Source organism: Ascidia mentula, chromosome 6 (assembly GCF_947561715.1).
Source record: "Ascidia mentula chromosome 6, kaAscMent1.1, whole genome shotgun sequence".
NCBI lineage: Eukaryota > Metazoa > Chordata > Ascidiacea > Phlebobranchia > Ascidiidae > Ascidia > Ascidia mentula.
The window spans coordinates 12,948,096-12,961,900 of record NC_138571.1 but is presented as its reverse complement, the minus strand read 5'-3'; the positions used below and the strand labels follow the sequence as shown (position 1 = coordinate 12,961,900).

The 13,805-nt window shown below is 38.2% G+C and overlaps 2 protein-coding genes across 3 annotated transcripts; both read left to right on the top strand.

Moving 5' to 3' along the window:
* Positions 1–1,213: 1,213 nt before the first annotated feature.
* Positions 1,214–6,432, top strand: LOC145905362 (complement component receptor 1-like protein). Of its 2 annotated transcripts, none has more exons than XM_082992537.1 (12): positions 1,214–1,386; positions 1,726–1,850; positions 2,075–2,114; positions 2,190–2,276; positions 2,529–2,639; positions 2,934–3,128; positions 3,270–3,467; positions 3,681–3,875; positions 4,100–4,294; positions 4,675–4,869; positions 4,985–5,170; positions 5,429–6,432. In XM_082992537.1, exons 1-12 carry the CDS (start codon positions 1,287–1,289, stop codon positions 5,713–5,715), a joined length of 1,914 nt encoding a protein of 637 aa, XP_082848663.1. In that variant the 5' UTR covers positions 1,214–1,286; the 3' UTR covers positions 5,716–6,432. The 2 variants fall into 2 exon arrangements, with proteins under 2 accessions (XP_082848663.1, XP_082848662.1); XM_082992536.1 differs by having other exon boundaries at positions 2,190–2,384; positions 2,445–2,639.
* Positions 6,433–7,324: 892 nt separating this feature from the next.
* On the top strand, positions 7,325–10,688 carry LOC145906523 (uncharacterized). The gene is made up of 7 exons (XM_082993955.1): positions 7,325–7,565; positions 7,646–7,770; positions 7,911–7,950; positions 8,921–9,106; positions 9,161–9,466; positions 9,763–10,029; positions 10,226–10,688. Exons 1-7 carry the CDS (start codon positions 7,430–7,432, stop codon positions 10,510–10,512), a joined length of 1,347 nt encoding a protein of 448 aa, XP_082850081.1. The 5' UTR covers positions 7,325–7,429; the 3' UTR covers positions 10,513–10,688.
* The last annotated feature ends 3,117 nt before the right edge of the window (positions 10,689–13,805 follow it).

Sequence of the window (13,805 nt, the reverse complement as noted above, 5' to 3'; positions counted from 1 at the left end):
GACATCACAGCCGATTTCTGACATCACAGCTATATTTTAAGCGTCAGAAATCGTGTGGTTTCAGATGACTTGAAATGAATGTCGCGGATCTGTGGGCGAGTCAATAACCTGTATTTAGCGTGGACCCGACAATCAATGTTTTTTTTTACTTTTCATTTGTAGCCCTGCGTCCTTAATGCCACCCAATGAAATTATAAAAATTGTAATCTACTGCTAAGATAGTTACTATAAATTTGTTATTCTTTGGTCTTCAGGCATGAGTGAAACTCACGTGACACGGGCTATAAGCCCCGTGTGGGGCCGAAGTCACACCGTGACCGCCAATATAACGGCCGTGGTGTATACAATGCGACATCGTAACAGTGTATATATCATATGACACAGCTAGATTAATAATATGCAAACCAAATAAGTGGGGATCGTTTTAAAGGACCAAGTGGTGCCTGTATTTTTTTTGAATTGATTAAACAGTGTACAATGCAATCGATAAACCTAGAAATTACATGTGTTCTGTATATAATAGATCAGTCAAACACACTTTTGCGTGCAACACGAATATTAGCAGACCCCGCAAAAACCCCTGATGGGGTATTTAGACGTATTATCGTGTCGAAGGATTGGCAATGAATACATTGCCTCACCCCTAATCCTAACCGCAAGAAGAAACTGAACAAAGCGCTGAATGTTACAGCAGTTTCCTTTTCATTGTGTAGGGTACGAGAATATTTTGGGGAACACGTACAGGGACTTTCGATTTCCAAAAATATTCCTTTATCGAAACAGCATTTAAATGTTGACTTCTTAATCATGCTGCCAGTACAACTTTTTCCAGGACAAGTTGTTCAACCTTTTACGAAATTCAACCTTTTACGAAAAGTGTGGAAAACAATATATTTGAGCACAGGCAAGCTGGTAGACTAGCAGACACACAGATTTCCACTTTGTGGTACCTTTCGGTCAATCGTCGATAGGTTGGGTACCAAACTAGGCACCAATCAACAGAGACGAAGCACGTGGATCACACAGTGTGTACACCTGACTGCAGCTCTCCTTGACTATTATGACTCCTGATGAAGTCTCGCCACATGGCAGACGAAACGTCGTAAAAATACAGTAAAAATACTTTATGCCTGAAGATCAGTACATTTTAATTACAACGCGGATTGTAGTTTAATTTTTAAATGTGGTTATTTGGTTTGGTCTTTCAGCGGTATTTAACTTAGATTCGCTCTCTGTCCAAAGTGCATTTCATACGGATTAGTGACGACTCAAAGTCAACAGTTTTGATGGAACGTCAAGGCACAAACAGCAGTGAAATTACCGGGTATAGCACGGTAGCGGACGCTCAGATGAACCGACAAGATTTCAACGTAAATTTGGAACAAGGTTAATTGTTAAAAATGTTTACAATAACATTGTTTAAACACTAACTGAGTTGTTGACCACCTATCTTTGCCAATAATGTCCAAAAATATATGTAAGTGTTGTTTTTAGTAGCTGGCGCTATTTCTTTTTTAAGAATAAATGAATATTTAAAGGTTTCTGGAACCACGATGGGTAATTATAGTTTGATTTTATGTTTTCCGAGTTCGGATGTTGTCAGTAATTGTTAATAATGCTTGCAACTACATTTTTATTGAAAAAAAAAACTCGTAAAAATCACTAATTTGTGCTAAAGCCCGATATCCCTTAGACGCAAAATTTATTGTTTACATTTTCTTTCAGGAAAAAGAGCAAAACCAATGCCAGTGAAAAAGGTCTGCTTGTATTTTACTATTTGGCAAGCGGCCCTGCTATCAGTTTGTGTGGTTGGACTCTTTTTCGGTGCTTACCGAGTCTACGGCCCTGTGGTAAGCGTTAAAGTTTAGTACATTTACATAACCAGACAAAATTTGATTGGTTAGAAAAATGTGTTAGCACAATTACGTTTTTATCAATAGCGTCTCTTTTCCTAAGCCAGCGCCTTAGAAATTAATGTCTCCAGTTTACCAATAAACTATAGGCAAATGATGTTAACATATTTTTGAACCTCAACCTCCATGAAACATCTATGTTTAAAAAGTATTTCAAACAGGAACATTCTCATCAAGACTGCGACCCAAGAAATTCGAAAGGTAACTCTACGAAGGGATAATTACATATCGTTCAAGTGATTTTTATTTTACGTCAATAAATTGATCACTTTGCAGTTCGACTATCCATACATTGTCTTGTACCGGTTGCTCCGAATAACTCAAAGCTCATTGAAGAGACGAAAAGCAACTTTACCATAGGAGAAGAAACCAGTTTCCACTGTGTTCACGGATACCATCTTATTGGTAATGGGAAATTGACATGCGTGACAGGTGGTCAGTGGCTCCAAGAAGGGTTTTGCATTAACAAAGGTGAGGCACATAGCGAATTAATGCCAGTAGGAATTCTCATAATATTGGACTGGTTTTCAGAGAACCGGACGGACAGTTGCAAAGCTCCTCAGAGGCCAAACAACACTCATATATTTGAAGTCTTAAACGACAACAATGACGCTGGCGACGAGATTGACTTCCAGTGCATGGTTGGTTACCAATTAATCGGGGATGGAAAGATGGTTTGCGTTCGTAACGGAATATGGCGCCAGGCAGGATACTGTCGTTTACAAAGTAAGTTTCTGGCTATGCCAGAGTAAATCTCGTATTGAACACCAACTGATATAAGCACAAAAGCAATAGATTTGGTTAAGTTGACACAAATATTCATCATAGTCTAGCATATAACATCAGCTGTTTGAGACATGAAAGTAAGTTTACCATGAAAGTAAGTTATTGTTTGGTTTTATTTACATTCCTTTTAACAAATTCGTCTAAATGTCCATGCAAATGTGAATCGAGTGAAATAAAATAGCAGAAAGGGTTTCGTCACATATCCCCATTAACTGAAATTTAATTCGTCTACAGCCAACATTGCGGAAAAATGCTCAACACCTGCTACACCACATAACGCAACTTTCATTGAGGTTTTGCGAACTAACTACATCCTCGGAGATATAATAGAATACCAGTGTGACACTGGATATAAGGTTACTGGTGATGGAAAGATGGCTTGCACTGAAGGCAACCAGTGGAGACAATTTGGCCACTGTTGCTTAAACGGTTGGTTGACTGTTGTGTTGTTTTATCAATGCTTAGGGCATATTTGTCCTATATGTTAATGTTGCAAGAAAACGTTTCAAAAGGGAATGTTTTTAAGCTCAAGAGTTAAAACACAAAAACAAAATAACCCTGAATTCACAGAAAGTCATTCTGAAAATTGCAACGCTCCTTCGGAAGAAAACCACACACGCTTATTGCAACCCTCCAATGACACTTCATATGCTCTCGGTGATGAGATTGACTACCAGTGTATGGTTGGTTACCAATTAGTCGGAATCGGAAAGATGGTTTGTGCAAGAAACGGAATATGGCGTCTGGCGGGTTATTGTCGCATACAGAGTAAGTTACTGGTTGTAACTGAGTAAATGTTTTTCTGTGCACACCAACCAACAAACGCACAAACAATGATACGTATGAAAGCGGGATCGTTCAGGATTTGTATGGTTTGCAATTAACACAAGTACTGAGCAAATCTATCTTCGTGCTTGTGTAGTTTCCATTCCAATAATATGTTTCATACACTTCGTCAACAGTTCTTTGTGAATTTTACAGCAAACCCCCAGCAGAAATGTGTTGCACCAATTGCACCAAACAACGCGAATTTTACCGAGGTTTTGGAAACCAATTACACTCCGGGAGATGAAATAGACTACCATTGTAACACTGGATATCATCTTTCTGGATATGGAAAGATGGTTTGCACCAAAGACAACCAGTGGAGACAAGTTAGCCACTGTCAAAGAAACGGTTGGTTGCAGTCATTAGATAGCTACCAATGACTGTTCTTACTTTTCCAACAACAATTTCCAACGATTTATAAAAATATGGTGCTCCATGGTCATATAGTTACGCCAACCAAGCTATGCAAGATATTTTTTTTTAGAACTGGCAAAATCTTCCATTTTCTTGTCGGTTTAATTTTAACAATTTCATAACAAAAACAACAAAAATTTACGTAATGTAATTCGTAGAAAACAAGTCTGAAAGTTGCAAGACTCCTTTGGACAAAAACACCATGTATTTTTCCGAAGTCCTAAATGATACTTTCAATATCGGTGATGAGATTGACTTCCAGTGTGTGGTTGGTTACCAAATAATCGGGGATGGAAAGATGGTTTGCATTCGTAACGGAATATGGCGTCAGTCAGGATACTGTCGTTTACGAAGTAAGTTTCTGGCTATGCCAGAGTAAATCTCGTTTTGAACACCAACTGATGTAAATATAAAAGCAATAGATTGAAGAAAGTTTTCACAAATGTTCATAATCCAGCATATAACATGAGCTGTTATGCACCATAAAAAAACAAATTTATTGAAATTACACTTCCACTGGTTTATATGTGCCATAAACTTGGTTTCAAACAATCGTAAGTAAACTATAAAGCCAATATTTGTTTGTAAGCTGAAGACAGGGCCACCAAAGCTGTATTGATAAAACCTATTAGGCCGAAACAGTGGCCTTGTCTGCAATACTGAGTCGGTAATTTAGCGTGAACCTCTCCACTAACATTAAAAGATCGTCATGAGCAAGTTGTATCTTGTATAGCAAACCAAATGACGCAGTGCGATGCACCAATCGCACCAGACAACGCAAGGTTCAGCGAGATTTTGCAACCCAATTACTCTCCAGGAGATGAAATAGGTTACGAATGTGACACAGCATATCAGCCTACTGGTGATGGGAAGATGGTTTGCACTGGTTGCAACCGGTGGAGACAATTAGGCCGATGTCGACAAAACAGTAAGTTCAATATAGTTTTATATTATTGTTTGCATGTCACGTCTACGAAACTTGTTAATTTTACTCAAAATAAATATACGATTGTGATCCGGATATTAAATACTTACCCTTATAGATACATCGTGCCACCCTCCAAACGACACGGTAAGTGGGATTTACCAGCCAGTGAAGGAGCGGTACAACGAGTCTGACACAATATGGTACTCTTGCAAGAATGGATATGCAGTCGAAGGCAATTCTGTTCTTACCTGCCTCAAAAATGGAACATGGAATTCTCCAAGCCCCAACTGCACTGTAATAGGTGTGAAATCTGAATAAAGTTTACCTAAGCAACCTTTGCCACATTCGTGTCAGCATTTCATGCTTACATTCTTGCACTGTTGAAAAGAAACATATTTGCAAAATTCACTTGCAAAGCAAACACACCTAAAATTACAGTTAGAATCAAAACACGAACCAAAATTACAGATTGTTGACCATTTTAATGTCAATGCAAATATCATCGTCAATAACCATTGCTTGAAAATGAAAATTTTTCGCTCATACGTCTTTTTTATAGACAACGTATGTGAGTCAACAACGTGGACTCAGTTCTTCAACCTCCACTTACCGGACGAAGAAGGAGATTACGAGACGATTGCTGATGCAAAGAACTTGCATCCGACCCTAATGTGCAGCGGAAATGTAACAGCCATTGATGTCCGAAGTGTGGTTGGAGCGAAGGTACTTTTGGAAAGTTACGCTGCAGTCCGGATGGATAGAAATGTTGGATTTTGGTGCATAAACGCTGAGCAACCCCAAGGAGAATCATGCAGTGACTACAGTGTGCGCTTTTGTTGTGAATAATGTTTATTTTCCGCACTTTGATTCCGCAAAGGTTTTCTGTGTGTACGTGGGAATCTGCTTTTGTAACGTACCGTTTAAAGACATTAGTTTTAGTCATCAATATTGCATACAGGGTTACAACATTTAGTCATCAATATTGCATACAGGGTTACAACATTTAGTCATCAATTTTGCATACAGGGTTACAACCTGGGAAATTGGAGACAAAAAATCAGTTATTAATAAACAACGTCCAATGCCATATATCTGATCTTTGGGTTACTAAACTTATCCTATAACAATGTGCAAGGTGAAAGCGGCGTATTCGCAATCATTTCAAACTTTTGAATATCCTGTTTGTAAATATATTTAAATGCATGCACTCACATTTTATTTTGTTTGTAACAAAAACCTAAACTAACGCAATCAGTGTGTACAGTGATAAGGTCTGCAATAAAATCAGGCCACTTCTTATAACATATGACAGATGCTAAATATACATACCAATAAAAAAAAGATCTTTTTAGGCTATAATATGGAACTGTGTACATGCTTTTGATTAAATCGTCACACTGCCTAGAAAGTTACGCATTAATTTTTTCTACTTTCTCGCGACAAAATTACCAGAACAAATTTATGTCTTTCCTTCCATTTCTTCCAATAAAATTTTTTTCAGTACAACTAACTTTTACATAACGAATTGACATTGACTTGAAATAAAAGCATTTACTTCGTTAGCACGCCACATTGTACCGTATTTGTCGTTGTCCATCAGTTTTGTAGTCTTATAAGTATTATCAAGGCCATGATCCTAGAACTCAGTCAAAGGATTGGGCCCTGGAAGTTCCAATGTTGTGAGTTCAAACTGCACCGAGAGCTTGACTTTTATTATCTCCTTCTCCCTCGTCGGAATATGCGGCTTTGATCCAACTTGGCTTCGACTCCAGGAAACCTATTGTGACGATCAAGGTTTGGTAATTTTTTTACCGGTTTCCAAAAATATATCCTTTTCATATCAAATGAAATTCTCCAAGTAAAGTGAACGCTTTCGCCCCATTAAATATTTTATTTTATCAACATGATAACATAAATCACCGGACCGTGAAAGTTGTTTGAAACTTTACTGGCCGGCAAATGCAAAAAGGCTGAGAACCATACAATCTACATAAATTATCCTTCAAACTGATATATTTTATGTGGGTGATTAAGATTTATTAAGATTTTATCCCCGAAAAAAGCCCCAGAACCAGCACATAACGCCACACCTATTTGGACTATTGAAACGTGTCGTCGTTGTCAGAAGATTGCACACAAATGCGGACCTCGCCCGAAATCGCACCCACAGAAACCCCACAAAGATCCAGTTGTTGCTGCGTTCTTCATTCGAATGACATCAAATAGGAGATGGGTTTTATTTGGGGGATGAAGGGTTTCGCCTTTTTTCAATGGAATTTGTTATGGCGAATGCGTTTGAACGGCGACGTCCCTGTTGCCATTGCCAGAAAGATTACCACTAGAACAAGGCGTGACACTTGTTTTGAAAAAAAGTCTAGCGTGTTACAAAAAGGCCTTCGTATGCAATTCTAAATAGACAGTTAAACTGTAATTTAATTGTGTAAGCTGCAGACAGATGGCCACTGTTTCGACCTGAAAGGTCTCATCAGTGCAGCTGTAATTTAATTGAAATTTAAAAACGTAATCGGAATTGCTACGAGTTGAAATTAGGTTGGCAGGCATGTCAGTGCTTTGTATGCCGAATTTTATCAAGAAGGATAATCAAGACACTGCAGACAGTGAAAGTAATGTATATAGCACACTGGCTGACGTTCAGACCGACTATCAACGTTATTTCAACATACCGTTGAACCGAGGTTAGTTATATTGTGTGATTTATTGTTAGTTCTACTTGTCTTTAACCAAATTCTTGTCGAACTATGACCTTCTCGTGTAGGAGAAAGTGTGAAAGGAATGTCATTGAAAAAATTCTGGGTATATTTTACTATTTGGCAAGCAACCTTGCTATTTGTTTGTGTGATCGGACTCTTCTTCGGTGCTTACCGAGTCTACGGCTCTGTGGTAAGTATCGAGTTACAAATGCTTCGAAAATGCGCAACCAAGAACCTATTTCATAACTCCACGGATATTTTACGAAAATTGCCCGGATTCTCCTCGATTATTTTTGGTATTGACTAAAGGCGTTTTAATGATTCACACAGGAACAAGCTCATCACCAGCAAGACTGCGACCGAACAAAAGGTAAAATGTGTACGACTCAAAACCATACACTGTACAAGTTCAATAAATGTACAATCGTGAGTTGTAAAACACAACACCGTGAGAGGACTATCCCACATTCTGGCAAAAATTCAATGGAAGCCCGGACACGAAAAACTTTCCAAAGTCACAACCGAAAAAAGCACAATGATGCTCTGGACACAAAAATAACTCCAATTTCAGAACATTAGCTCCCAAACAATGAAAGGGACTAACCTGTCTGTGAAGGAGATGCAAAATGTAAATGATACCGTAAGCTATTATGGCAACTCTGGTTACGGAATTACCCTGTTTTCTTCTACCTTTTACGTTTAACCCCACCCCGGCATCATGTCCTGATAAAAAAGCCCGTGGAAGTTGGATGCAATTTATTGTGTGGTAGTGTAATAGCAGTGGTGTTTTCAAAATCGCCAAAGCGATGTATTATTCCGGTTCAGTTTGGGGTTTGCTTTGGCTTTTAAAATTAAAAGGTAAGAAGGTTTAAATTTATGTATCTGCATATATATACGAAAGTTAAGTCGGTATTTTGTTTCAAAGTCGCAGTTTCAACTCAAGTAATTATAACATGTCAAATTGGTAAGTGATCGATTCCAAAGAGTTTTTATTGCACCAAATGCTTTTCGAGTACTACATATTTAACCCTTCACGAAATATGTCCAGTTAAACTGCTGCCGTTATCTCATAACAGCATGTGAACGAACAAGCAATACGTCCGTCCTATAGTTAAATGAGTGAGCAAGCTTTACCGAAACCTTTTGCACCAAAAGATCTGTTAATGATTTGTTTCAAAAAAAAAAAACATGGAAAACATGAAATGCCAAGGTCCCAGATAAAAAATAGTTCCAGACAAAATATGTGTGCAGCGTGTCCGTCGTTGTGGCTGCACAATCGCTTAACGAAATGTTAAGATGTCGGGGAAATGCTCAGGATGTTAAAAGAATTCCATTTTTAGATAATCAGTGCCATCCTCCCATTAACACAACAAACGGGGCCTACCAGCCTGTGAAGGAGATGTACAATGTAAACGACACAGTGAGCTATTCTTGCAACTCTGGATATGGAATAGAGGGCTATTATTTCCTAACATGTCTCCGAAATGGAACTTGGAGTTACCCAGCCCCTGACTGTACAGTATTAGGTTTGTGTAAACATTTTTTCCAAGTACATCAGCGCATTCATCATTTTTATTTAGAGACTCCATCGTGCGTTAATGGGAGTTGGACGATGTACTTTCTACCTTTTCTGAATAAACGAGAAGGTGTATCTGCCAATCTGGACCAGTACTGTACAACTTATCCCGACATGTGTCCCAAGCAATTACCAAGCGCCGTTGACGTAGTTTACGAGGAAAACAAAATCCATTACCATTTTCGCTTGGCCAAACAGATCGTCCACATTGACCCACAAAGAGGTCTAAGCTGTCTTAATTCAGAACAAATCGACGGTCGACCGTGTCACCGTCATTACGCCGTGCGGTTCTGTCTTCCGATTCCCGCAGGTATGTATGTTGCAAAAGTTGGAAGCAAAGTTTTTTCCTGGGCCCAAAAGCTGAAAAAAAGGTTCTACGTTTCACAGTGGTTAATGAAATTCTATGTTAACACAACAGTCCAACTCTTATAGCTGTAATATGACCAGGGATAGTTTCAAAATCTGTATTTAGCATATACGTATAGTATATATATAGACTATTTGGAGGATGATCTTCACTATAGCAAAGCTATTGATGTTAACCATTCAGCCTTATTATTAAATCCTCAAATGATTTTGAATTTTCAGTTAGTTTTGTTTTACTAGATGGCCCGTCTTGCAGCCAGCAATGGACCCCATACTTCAACTTAGATCACCCAAGTGGTACAGGCGATTACGAAGGAATGGTTTCTCGTGGAGGGCAAACCTTTTGTCAAAATTATCCAACATCATTGGATGTTCGACTTGTTAGCTCCGGGGAAGATTATCGTACGAGTGGCCGAATTCTGCGACAATTGGGGGGTTCCGCAGTGTGCGCGACATCTTATGAAGGAAGAACTTGTCCGGACGTTAAAGTGCGTTTCTGTTGCCAAGGTAATTTTAAAAAAGATCTCTGAATTGTTCATCAGAGTGTATTTGAGTGGCGGTAATTCATAATACCGTAGTAGCACTAAAGTAGATAATTTGGTTAGCAATACTATCTTTTAATTGTATTGAGTGTTGAAAAGTAGACTGTTGCGTCAAAAAATGTTTGAATGCAATTTTTCTTAACGGGTCTTGTGATTTGCAGAGATCCGCTGCCCCTCAGGAACGTGGACTCAATTCTTCAACCTCGACTCACCAGAAGGAGACGGAGATTATGAAATGATTGTTGATGCAAGGAGATTGCATCCGACCCAAATGTGCAACGGAAATGTAACAGCTATTGATGCTCGAAATGTGGTTGGAGGATGGGGTTATTCACAGTTTTACCGTCCAGTCTACATGGATACAAATGTTGGGTTTTGGTGCAAAAACTCCGAACAACCCCACGGTGAACAATGCCGCGACTACCGCGTTCGCTTCTGCTGTGTGTAAAGTTTGTTGCCGTAATTTGCACAAATCGTTACAATCAATTGTACAGTAGTATCATGTACAGGGAATTTTGGTCGCTAACTTTGAATGTTATCATATTTTTTGCAATTTTTTTAACATCAGTGCAGTTGCCATCATTGTTTTGAAAAAGCGAGACCCCAATCAAATATAATGCACTATATACACCACAGGCGTTATATTGGCGGTTACGGTTTGACTTCAGCCCCATACGGGGCTTATAGCCCGTGTCAAGTGAGTTTCACTCAAGCCTGAGGCCCAAAGAATAACAAATTTATAGTAACTATCTCACCGGTAGATTGCAATTTCTATTATGCCATAAAGGACGATTTGCTGGCATATAGGACGTATAGCCCTGCAAATGAAATGCCAATAAAAACATTGATTGTCGGGTCCACGCGAAATCCATACAGGTTATTAACTGGCCCTCAGCGCTAAATTAGTTCAGCAGATCAGCGACATTCATTTCAAGTCACATGAAACCGCAGGATTCTTGATCATAACGGTTATTTTCGTCGTGTTTTAATGAACTATCTAAAAATGGTACGCTGTCGAACTCGACAGGTTCGCGAAAAAAATATTTCCTTTAAATGATTAGAAAAAGTAAGGTTACGTAGTATGGCAAATATAAACTGAACTGAAAACGTCTAACAAATATAATGTAATCAAAACCCAAAACTAGTTACTGTTTGAACAAATAAACTGTCCGTCTCGACTCGATGATCGCAGAGGGAGATTACGTTTGTTGATGCAAGAAAAATCCATGTGACCCAAATCCGAAGCGAAAATGTAACGGTTAAAGCTGCAAGAAATATGAATGTTGGTTTGTAGGGTTATACAGATAAAATGGCATATATACTGCAAGACCATATTAATTACTTTAATACTCTTAAGTCTACTCTTATTTTTGAAATGCAATACTCTTATTTTTATAATGCATTAAAAGCATCGAAATGTTTTACCATGGGATGGTTTTAATAAAGGTAAACGTCTAAAATCAACCATTAAAATCAATTTTATATGTTAATGCAGCAAACAATCATTGAACATTTTTAGTAACATGTTTGCATCGCCACAAAAAGCTTTACTATACAGAAGATACAGTATCAAAATTAAGAAAAATTTTTGGGGTTTGTCACTGCCTAATTATGTAACACATCTACTAGCCTACGTTAGGACAAAGCAAAAGCATTGATAAATTTTATTAGCTATTGTAACAGATCTTCGTTTGCAAAGCCCGCTAGATAGCGTCATGTGTTAACTATTGGTGGGACCGAAGATCGTGATTTCTGGTCAGAAAATCCTGGGTTCGAACAAAAGTTATAAAAAATCTGTTGGTCTACTTCATAGGAAAGCACAGTTGCCCGATTCAATCCCAAATAGTTGAGAAAAGTTTACCGTCTGAAACTATTAAAACTCTCCGGCTAAAATCTTAACTGATACCTCCATGCAAACAACCGGTAGGCCTATATAGCGGGTAATTTTGTAGACAAAAGCAAAAGTTTAAATGACGATTCAGCGGCATATCTGATTAACATTTTGTCAACAAAAATTGGCAACATTTTCGGACATGTGCATCCCAGGAACAGTATCCACATATTTACTTGCAATTCAGAGCACAAAAAGTCATGACCGCAATAAAGTAAACGTCGACATGCAAAGTTCTCGTGTTCAGTAAAAGACGCGGAGGGGTTACCTTGAGGGTTAGAATGAACTGCTTTGTTCGCGTCACTAATAATACAAGGGTGACGTCATTTTTCGGCGATATCGGACATACTTACGACAGCGGAAACGCGATCAGGACCACGCAGTACAGGGGAGTGAGTCACAATGAAATAAGCACAGTTAGTCATTAAAATGGTGTATAGTAAAAGGAATGTGGTTTTCATACATTGATTGAAATTATTTCATTTGAGAAACGGTTAAAAAGCTTGCGGTTAAAATGAAAAATACATGTTCGACAACTAAGTGTAGATCTTCACCACTCAATGTAGGAACACCTAACATTTCTTTGACAGTTTTCCCAAAAATTTCTGCTAAATCCACATCCCTCATGTCTTCCTCTGCTACTCCCCCCTTGCTTTTAAGTATTTTTATACGTTTTAACTCCATGTGAAGTGGGTAAATATCATTCGACCGAAGAAGGCCTTTCGCTGTGGCCAGAGTTCAATTCTGCTTCGGTTGCTTCACTAAAAACCGATTTTTCTTTTCTGAAGGAATTTGTATGAAAATATTCTGGTATTTGAGGAAACATTCTCTGCGCTTTTCCACGTGCTCATCCTTAAATCCTAATATTGCCTTTTTCGTAAGACCGTTTTAAACCCGTTTTTGTGCGTCCCATTCACAAAAATCACGGGTGGAATCTTCTGCATCATTTTGTTTATTATTCCAAAAAGTTCGAGAATCGAATTATTCAGAAATGCATTGAAGAACACACCCGTTTGTACAAAAAATCCAACCAACCTTTAAAAACCATTTTATCTGATAATCAAACAAGTATTAATCAAGTATATTTTTAGCAACATGTTTGTAAAGCCACAAACAGCTTTTCCGTTCAAAACTATGGATTCATGAAAAATCAAAATAGAGAAACTAGTAAAATGTTTAGGGTTCGTCATTGCCTAGTCATGTAATTTATCGACCAAGTTAGGCCAGAGCAGAAGCATCGATTAAATGTTTTGTGTTGGTAACAATGAACATTCGTTCAAAATGACCGCTAGATGGTGTCCTTTCTTGATAGAAAGGAAGATCGGGTTTTCTCGTCGAAATATTCTAGGGTCGAAAAACGGCGTAAATGAAGTGGTTTGCAGCTTGCGAATTGTCACAAACCTTATGACGTAGACTGAAACAAATTGGCAGCGGCGACTAAAACTAAGTCCAAAACGCAATGAAAACAAACCAGTATTTACATCTTTACTTAAATATTGTTCTGCAATTATTGTGCTTTGTTTTCTTCCCACTTCCCGCTTTTTTCATACTTTAATTCGGAAACATACTTCTGAAATTTTCATGTTTCCATGATATTAGTGCCAAGTGGTGCTGGCGGTAAATGTGGCATTTTTGTGTCGTCTAGTCAGCATCACCCTCTGAATGGCAATGTTCACCAAAAAAGTGCGTCGATTTATTTATTTGATTCGCGGAAAATAAACTGACTGATTGACTGCTGACTCTTTGCATTTTTATTTAGTTTAGGCCTGGCATTTCGTCATAAAACGTGGATGTCTATGGTTGTCTAAAAAATAAACATAAACCAGTCGTTCTTTTGTTGCCATTTCAAA

What these genes read in the sequence shown, in the direction of transcription:
- LOC145906523 (XM_082993955.1), top strand. Translation starts at nt 7,430, where the DNA reads ATGTCAGTGCTTTGTATGCCGAATTTTATCAAGAAGGATAATCAAGAC. An exon ending in CAACATACCGTTGAACCGAG is followed by an intron (nt 7,566 to 7,645) that starts GTTAGTTATATT and finishes CTTCTCGTGTAG; the next exon opens with GAGAAAGTGTGAAAGGAATG. An exon ending in AGTGCGTTTCTGTTGCCAAG is followed by an intron (nt 10,030 to 10,225) that starts GTAATTTTAAAA and finishes TGTGATTTGCAG; the next exon opens with AGATCCGCTGCCCCTCAGGA.
- LOC145905362 (XM_082992536.1), top strand. Translation starts at nt 1,287, where the DNA reads ATGGAACGTCAAGGCACAAACAGCAGTGAAATTACCGGGTATAGCACG. An exon ending in AGGATACTGTCGTTTACAAA is followed by an intron (nt 2,640 to 2,933) that starts GTAAGTTTCTGG and finishes ATTCGTCTACAG; the next exon opens with CCAACATTGCGGAAAAATGC. An exon ending in GGGTTATTGTCGCATACAGA is followed by an intron (nt 3,468 to 3,680) that starts GTAAGTTACTGG and finishes TGAATTTTACAG; the next exon opens with CAAACCCCCAGCAGAAATGT.